Genomic DNA, 8,293 nt, shown 5'->3' with positions numbered 1-8,293 from the left:
CCCCCAAAAAAAGAAACAAAAAAATGAGCGGGCACGGTGGCTCATGCCTGTAATCCCAACACTTTGGGAGGCTGAGGTGGGCGGATCAGGAGGTCAGGAGTTTAAGACCAGCCTCATCCATATGTGAAACCCCATCTCTATTAAAAATACCAAAAATTAGCTGGGGTGTGGTGATGGGTGCCTGTAATCCCAGCTACTCGGGAGGCTGAGGTAGAGAATCGCTTGAACCCAGGAGTTGGAGGTTGTAGTGAGCCAATATTGTGGCACTGCACTCCAGCCTGGGTGACAAAGTGAGATTCCATCTCAAAAAAAAAGAGAAAAAAGAAAAAAAAAGGCTGGGTGCAGTGGCTCACGCCTGTAATTCCAGCACTTTGGGAGGCCGAGGTGGGCAGATCACAAGGTCAGGAGATCAAGACCATCCTGACTAACACTGTGAAAACTCATCTCTACTAAAAATGCAAAAAAAAAATTAGCCAGGTGTGATGGTTCACACCTATAGTCCCAGCTACTTGGGAGCCTGAGGCAGGAGAATGGTGTGAACCCAGGAGGCGGAGCTTGCAGTGAGCTGAGATCATGCCACTGCACTCCAGCCTGGGTGACAGAGCAAGACTCTGCCTCAAAAAAAAAAAAAAAAAAAGAGAGAAACCAAAAAACCTCTTATGTTTACCTAAAAGACATGATTTCATCACACAGGCTGGAGTGCAGTGATGCAAAAATAGCTCACTGCAGCCCTGAGCTCCTGGGTTCTGGAAATCCTCCTTCTTCAGCCTCCCCAGTAGCTGTGACTATAGGCTGCGTAACCACAACTGCCTAATTTTTGTAGAAATGGGGTCTCACTATGTTGCCCAGGCTGGTCTCAAACTCCTGGCCTCAATTGATCCTCCTGCCTCATCCTCCCAAAGTGTTGGGATTTGCAGGCATGAGCCACTGTGTCTGGCCTTATTTTGTTATCTTTTTTTTTTTTTTTTAGACCGAGTCTCACTTTGTTGCCCAGGTTGGAGTGTAGTTCATTGCAACCTCCGCCTCCCAGGTTCAAGGGATTCTCCTGCCTCAGTGCCTCAGCCTCCCAAGTAGCTGGGACTATAGGCACGAGCCATCACACCTGGCTAATTTTTGTATTTTTGGTAGAGATGGGGTTTCTTTTTTTTTTTTTTTTTGAGGCGGAGTCTCGCTCTGTCGCCTGGGCTGGAGTGCAGTGGCGCAGTCTCGGCTCACTGCAAGCTCTGCCTCCCGGGTTCACGCCATTCTCCTGCCTCAGCCTCCCGAGTAGCTGGGACTACAGGCGCCCGCCACCTCGCCCGGCTAGTTTTTGTATTTTTTAGTGGAGACGAGGTTTCACCGTGTTAGCCAGGATGGTCTCGATCTCCTGACCTCGTGATCCGCCCGTCTCGGCCTCCCAAAGTGCTGGGATTACAGGCTTGAGCCACCGCGCCCGGCCTGAGATGGGGTTTCATCATGTTGGCCAGGCTGGTCTCAAACTCCCAACGTCAGGTGATCTGCCCACCTCGGCCTCCCAAACTGCTGGGGTTAGAGGTGTGAGCCACCGCACCCAGTCTATTCTTATTATTATTTCTTTTAATGAAGGGTCTGACACTGCATTTGAAGAAATTTTATTAACTGAGCATGGTGGTGCACTCCTGTAGTCCCAGCTACTAGGGAGGCTGAAGCAGGAACTCCAGGCTTGATCCTAGGAGTTCCAGGCTGCAGTGAGCTATAATTGTGCCCATGGAACTCCAGCCTGGGTGATAGAGCACAAGATCCCAACTCAAAAACGAAAAGAAAAGAAGAAGAAAAAAGAAATTTTATTATCAGATAGGATTTGGCTGAGCCTCCCAGAGTCAAATGTGGGGATGCCCCGCCCTTGGCATTGTCCTTGACAACTTTATTCCACTCTTACACTCAATTCCTCAGTAATTCTGTCTGCTGCCTCCAAAATCTATCTAGAATCCACCGAGTCTGGGCTTAACTGGAATCTCCATCATTGTTCCTGTGGCTCAGTGCAGCCCCCCTTCACCTTCTCTGGCTTTCACCCTCCAATGGAGGCCACAAGACACCTGTGATCATCTGAATCAGGGCAAGTCCCTCCTCAGCTTAGAACCTTCTATAGTTCCCACCTCACTCAGAGCAAAAGCGAAGTCCTCCATGTCACCCACAAGGTCCTTCAGGAACTACTCCTTCAGCTCCTTGTCTCTTCCCATTCTCCCCTTCCATCCCTGCTCCAGGCACACTGGCATCCCTGCATTTCTTAGAACACATGGGCACATTTCAGCCTCACGGCCTTTGCGCATGCCATTCCCTCATCCTGAAATGCTTTTTCTTTTGGTCTTCCCAGGACAGAAGCCTCAGCTCACATCACAAGTCACTACCTCTGCAGAGAGGCCTTCCCTGACCACCATTGCCATCTCTGTCGTGTGTCACTGGAATCATCTCCATTATTTCATCACCGAGTTCTTTTCTGTGATCCCAAGCAGAACGTCAATTCCACGAGGACGCAGATTTTTTTCTGTTTGTTCACTGTTGTGGGGTGTCGCTCCATAAATACATTTCCCTGCATCTTTTCCGACTGCACCTTCAGCTGCATTTCTTACAAATTCCTTTATGTAAAAAGAACAAGTGTGTAAAACTCGGGAGAACAGTCGTGGGCCGAGGGTGTCAGTCTGCAGCCGGTTCTGGTACCAGAGTCCGGGCGGCTGTTGGTGCATCAGGGCTGCCTGTGATGCCGCTGGTGTCCCGCCCGTCGTGCTGGGGCGACGAGTGCTCCGAGCGGCTGAAGCTCCCATCCAGGCCCGGGGGCAGGTAGCAGCGCAGGCCCCCGGAAGCCTCAGCCGCGCTTCCCGACTTCTGGGAGCCACCCAGGCCTCTGCCGCAGGAGTGGCGGCCGCAACAGAGGAGGCGCAGGATTGCGTAGCGCAGGTCGCGGTTGGTGAGCGTGTAGATGATGGGGTTCAGAAGTGAGTTGGCCATGGCCAGTCCCAGGAAGGGATCAGCCTGCAGGAGTACAGGACAGGCGCGCGCCGGGCACGCCACGTCAAGCAACAGCAGCAGGAAGAGCGGGCCCCAACATGCCACAAAGGCCAGGAGCACCACGCTGAGCGTGCGCAGCAAGGCCAGCGAGCGCGGCTTGCGACGCGCCCGGGACGAGGTGGTCCCTGTAGTCCTGGGCCGCGTCGGCAGGCGCCGCGCGTTGGCGCGCACCTGGCAGTAGATGCGCGCGTAGAGCGCACAGATGGCGGCTAGGATGCCCACGAAGGCGAGCACGCAGAAAAGCACGTAGGCCTTGGCGTAGAGCGGCAGGACAGTGGAGCAGGCGTCCAGGCGACCCAGGCAGTTCCAGCCCAGCGCTGGCAGGAGCCCGAGGAGCAGCGACACGCCCCAGGCCGCGGCCGCCATCGCCATCGTGCGCCCCCGACTGGAGACGGGCGCGGGCCCCCTGCGCGCCATGGTGAGGCTGCGCTCCAGCGCGATGGCCAGGAGGCTCAGCACCGACGCGGTGAGTGCCACGAAGACGCCTCCCTCCCGTGCGAACCAGAGCGCTGGCGACAGTCGCAGCGTGAGCGGCCCCGACAGTAGGATGTTGGCGGCGTAGGCGGCGCCTGCCAGCAGATCCGACAACGTGAGGCTGCCCAGGAGCAGGAACATGGGCGCGTGGAAGCGCGGGTGGCGTCCGAGCACCAACAGCACGGCCAGATTCTCTAGCACGATGAAGGCGCACACCGCCAGGCACACCACGGCGTCGGCGCGCAGGCCCGCACCGGGCTGGTAGCGCGCACCGCGGAGCTTGCCGGTGTAGTTGTAATGCAGGACGATGACCTCGCTCACCGGCGCCGGCCGCAGCAGCCCCGACTCCATGGGCTGCGCGCCCCAAGGCTGTTGGAGAGGCAGGATACCGTGTCAGGCCGGCTAAGCCGTGGGAAAGGGGCCCTACCCCCTGACCGTCACCCCACACACGTGGGGTCCAAGGGAAGTTCAGGATGGAGGGATAGAGTCCGTGGAGACAGACATACACACAAATAATATCACGAGGGCACAAGGTGACATACCAAAAAAAGGGACATTAATAACACATGCATGGCTGGGCACGGTGGCTCACGCCTGTAATCCCCGCCACGCTCAGCCTGAGGCAGTGGCTCACGCCAGGGAGGCCGAGACGGGCGGCTCACGAGGTCAGGAGATCGAGACCATCCTGGCTAATACGGTGAAACCCCCCGTCTCTACTAAAAACACAAAAAATTAGCCAGGCGTGGTGGCACGCGCCTGTAGTCCCAGCTACTCGGGAGGCTGAGGCAGGAGAATCCTTTGAACCCAGGAGGCGGAGGTTGCAGTGAGCCGAGATTGCACCATTGCACTCCAGCCTGGGTGGCAGAGCAAGACTCTGTCTCAAAACACACACACCCCGTCCACACACACACACACGGCTGGGTGTGGTGGCTCACTCCTGTAATTCCAACACTTTGGGAGGCTGAGGCCCAGGAGTTCGAGATTAGCCTGGGCAACATAGGAGGACCCTGTTTCTACAAAAAAATACAAAAATTAGCCTGACGTGGTGGTGTGTGCCTGTAATCCCAGCTACTCAGTAGGAGTCTCAGCTGAGGTGGGAGGATCACTTCAGCCCAGGAGGTCAAGGCTGCAGTCAGTGTTGATTGTGCTACTGTACTCCAGCCAGGGCAACAGAGCAAGACCCTGTCTCAAACACACACATAAAAGCAGGGAGTTCCAGAGACACACAGAATGCACACAAACACAATACACACAGAAAGAGATACACAAATACAGCAACACACTACAAGGGCAAAACACACAGTCACACACCATCAGGGAAACTAAAAAACACATGATACAGGGACAGAGCGACACAGGCAGAAAAATACAGCGACCAAAATTCAGTCACACAAATACGGGGTCTCCCACCCAGTGGCACAGGCCACAATTTCACAACCTCCACTCACACTAGCCTGGGGCCCAGTGCACCACACTCCACACTCTTGTCTCACTGCACACAAAGCTTTTTCCTGCCAAAACCCCCTCATCCACCCAAAAACCCCATGAGAAAGTTGCACCTTGGCCAGGCACAGTGGCTTTCACCTGTAATCCCAGCACTTTAGGAGGCTGAGGTGGGAGGATCACTTGAGCCCAGGAGTTTGACACCAGCCTGGGCAACATAGTAAGACTTCATCTCTACCAAAAAAACTTAAAAATTAGCCAGGTGTGGTGTTATGCCCCTATAGTCCCAGCTACTCAAGAGACTGAGGTGGGAGGATCACTTGAGCCTTGGAGGCCGAGGCTGCCGTGAGCCATGATTGCACCCCTGTTCTCCAGCCTGGGCAACAAGAGCGAAACTCTGTCTCAAAAGAAAAAAAAAAAGGTTGATTCTATTCACTCATTTTACTAAGGTAGAGCCTGCGGACAGGAGAAAGGATCAACAAGAGGCAGACAGACTCTTACAGAGCGGCACACATATCATTAAACTATAATAACATTCCTCACCTGCCTCTGTGCCCTTGTAAATCCCCACTTCCTTTAGTCCTAATTTACAGATGAGAAAAGTGAGGCTCAAAAGAAATGCTTCGTATCCAAGCAGGCGCAAAGGTTTCCATGCTCCCACACAAACATCCACGCACAAACAGTCCCCACGCAAGTCCGGATGAGAAAACCAAGGCATGGGGAGGGGAATGGATCTCTTTTGCACAAAGCAGGGACGCTGACATCCCAGAGATCTTCAGTCACACACACAGAATCAAGGCAGGCAAATATAGACGGGCAGGAAGTCGCTGGCTCACCCATGCTTGAGGTGGGGAGCCCAAATACAGGGAGACAGTTACACATGCTCTGATGGGTAGGCCACCCCCAGAGGCCCAGCATGTCAGGCAGCAGGACTGAAGTATGGAAACTTGCAGTGGTCCGGCCAGGAGCGCGTGGCCAGGGGATTCCAGCCACCTTCACCCCATATCCCAGGTTCTGCACCCAGCTGGGGAGCTCCCAGCTTCCCTCTCCCCAGAGGCCTCCAGGAAAAGTTCAGGGAACTCCCTGAAAGGAGTGGTGCGCCTTTTTAGACCGGGAAAGTGGCCCCCAGGGCGACCCCCTTCAGGTCAGGCCCAGCCCCGCGCCCCCAAGGGCCCCCAAGGGTCCAGTGCTGTCCACTCACTCTGAGCCCTGGTCGTGCGCCCCCCGCAGTCGCGCTGCCTTGAGCCGAGTGAGCGGGCGCCGCTCCGGGGGCAGGGCTGGAGCTGGCAGGCGACAGGGCGGGCCAGCGAAGCAAAGGGCCGGCGGTCGCCAACAGTTGCCCCCTCCCCTTGGGTCCCTGGCGCTCAGCCCATGACTGCCAGCCTGTGCCACTCGCCGCGGCACCGGAGCGCGCCCCGGCGGCGACTGGCACAGGCGAGCCCTCAGTTGCCCCCTCCGGGCCTGGGCTGTCCTCCCAGGGACGCTCCATCACGGTGGGAGGACTCGGAGAGGCGGGAAAGGGAGGGTTCTGCAGCAGGGCGGTCGCAGCCTGAGCCACTTCTCCCCAGCAGAGGGGTCTCCTCTGTCCTGGGTGTCCGGGTACTGCGCCCTCCCCATTGTCCACCCACCTTTGCACTGAGCTCCCTGGGCTGCACGCCAAGGACGTCCCGTCGATGGTTCGGAGGGGTCTTCAGTGGGTTGCTTAGCAGGAGTCTTCAGTGGGGGCCACCTTAGCCTGAGTCCTCTCCCACCAGCAGATAGGTCCCCGCTGCTCCCGGGCACAGGCCCCTCCCAACTTCCCGCTCCCGCCCTCGGCTCAGGGCGAGTGGGGGTGGGGCAGGCGCGGGCAGGATTGTGATGGGAACTTGCCACTCCTCAGATAAGGAGGGTCTGTCCCACCCCACCCCCTGGATTCCGTGTTCCCCCGACCGATTCTTTCCCACTCTTATCGCTGACGACAAAGTGATTTACTCATTAATGGTGTTTCTGGGCTGTGTCCTTATCAGACAGTAAACCCCACCAGCGTACGAATTTTTTTTTTTTTTTTTTTTTGAGACAAGATCTTGCTCTGTCGCCCAGAGTGTAGTGCAGTGGCATCATCATAACTCACTGCAGTCTGGACCTCCCCGGCTCAAGCCATCCTCCCATCTCAAGCCATCCTCCCATCTCAAGCCATCCTCCCATCGCAGCAGGCTGAACATAGCTGCTGGGACTCCAGTCGCTTGCCACCATGCCCAGATAATGAATGAGTGTCTCCCTCACTTCCTCTGTATCTCTCTCAGGAGGATCTCAGAGTCTCTCGTCTGCGTGTCTCTTTGTCTCTGAGTGTCTGTTTGTGGTGCTCTCCCACGCCTCTCCCAGGCCACTGCTCCTCCAACGACCAGTCCCACTGGCCCCGAAACGCCCCCACCCCCACTTCCTAGGAGCTTCCAGACGGTCCCAGCTCTTCCGCCCTGAGATTCAGGAAGGGAGGCTAGGTCCTGCTGCTGCGACCTTCTCCAGGACTGTGTCCTTTGCCCCTGATGCTTCAGGCCCTACTGGCCGCGGGGTAGGGGGGCGGGGGGTGAGGGTGGCCCAAGAGAGATGAGCCAAAGGCTGAGAATAAGAGTGGATCGGGGATGCCCTCGTGGGAGGAAACTCAGGGGTCACTCAGGCCAGGTCAGGCCCCCATGTAGCCACTTGGGGGTCCCAGCCCTCCCGCCCCCACTGTTCACTGGGTAGGCAGAACCTTTCCTGTCTGCTCAAAGACACAGCCAATGGGACATTCAGGGTGGGACGGTGTTCACCCTTCGGTGCCAGGTTGGCCACAGTCCTGTGAACCCATAGTGCCCACTGGGATGAGCCCTGAAGATCTCCCAACATGGCTGTGCCTGGCACCCAGTAGGTGCTCAATAAATGACCTCCTTCTGTAAAGGGGAAACCGCACCCCAGGGTGGGGAGGTGGCTGCTTCACACCTCCCAGGCGCCAATCTCACCTCTCTTGAAAATGAGGCTCTTCCGGCTGTGGGTCCCGGGCGCAGCAACCTGCCTCTCCCGCTGCCTCCCTGCACTTCCTTCCCACGAGTTGGGACCCTGGGGACTCAGGCTCCAGGATCTCAACAGATATCGGGAGTCCCATCCCTAACTGCCAGTCCACAATCCTGGCCACAGTTCTTAAAACTCAGATCACGTTTCTCTCCTGCTCCAAAACTCAGATCACGTTTCTCTCCTGCTCCAAACCCTTCCGTGGCTCCCTGTGTTTCTCAGAGTAAGTGATCAAGTCCTCAGTGAAGACCCCACAAAGACAAGGCCATGTGCTGTCCTGATCTGTCTCTTTCTGTTACTTCTGTGCTTCTCTCTGCTTCACTCTTCT

The 8,293-nt window shown here is 56.5% G+C and overlaps 1 protein-coding gene across 3 annotated transcripts; it reads right to left on the bottom strand.

Annotated features, from left to right (window-relative positions):
* Nucleotides 1-1,594: 1,594 nt before the first annotated feature.
* Nucleotides 1,595-6,736, bottom strand: S1PR5 (sphingosine-1-phosphate receptor 5). Of its 3 annotated transcripts, none has more exons than XM_011954846.1 (2): nt 6,570-6,736; nt 1,595-3,867 (listed from the first exon to the last, which is right to left on the bottom strand). In XM_011954846.1, exon 2 carries the CDS (start codon nt 3,847-3,849, stop codon nt 2,653-2,655), a length of 1,197 nt encoding a protein of 398 aa, XP_011810236.1. In that variant the 5' UTR covers nt 3,850-3,867; nt 6,570-6,736; the 3' UTR covers nt 1,595-2,652. The 3 variants fall into 3 exon arrangements, with proteins under 3 accessions (XP_011810236.1, XP_011810234.1, XP_011810237.1); XM_011954844.1 differs by having other exon boundaries at nt 6,143-6,704; XM_011954847.1 differs by lacking the exon at nt 6,570-6,736 and adding an exon at nt 5,778-6,172 and having other exon boundaries at nt 1,784-3,867.
* Nucleotides 6,737-8,293: the final 1,557 nt, after the last annotated feature.

The sequence above is a fragment of the Colobus angolensis genome, unplaced genomic scaffold (assembly GCF_000951035.1).
Source record: "Colobus angolensis palliatus isolate OR3802 unplaced genomic scaffold, Cang.pa_1.0 Scaffold39, whole genome shotgun sequence".
NCBI classification, from domain to species: domain Eukaryota; kingdom Metazoa; phylum Chordata; class Mammalia; order Primates; family Cercopithecidae; genus Colobus; species Colobus angolensis.
This window is presented reverse-complemented; position numbering and strand designations above follow the sequence as displayed.

Excerpts from the sequence above, each read along its gene's own strand:
- S1PR5 (XM_011954844.1), bottom strand. The coding sequence starts at position 6,430 with ATGGAGCGTCCCTGGGAGGACAGCCCAGGCCCGGAGGGGGCAACTGAG. Across the intron at positions 3,868-6,142 it reads GCGCACGACCAGGGCTCAGA|CCTTGGGGCGCGCAGCCCAT; the intron begins GTGAGTGGACAG and ends CCTCTCCAACAG.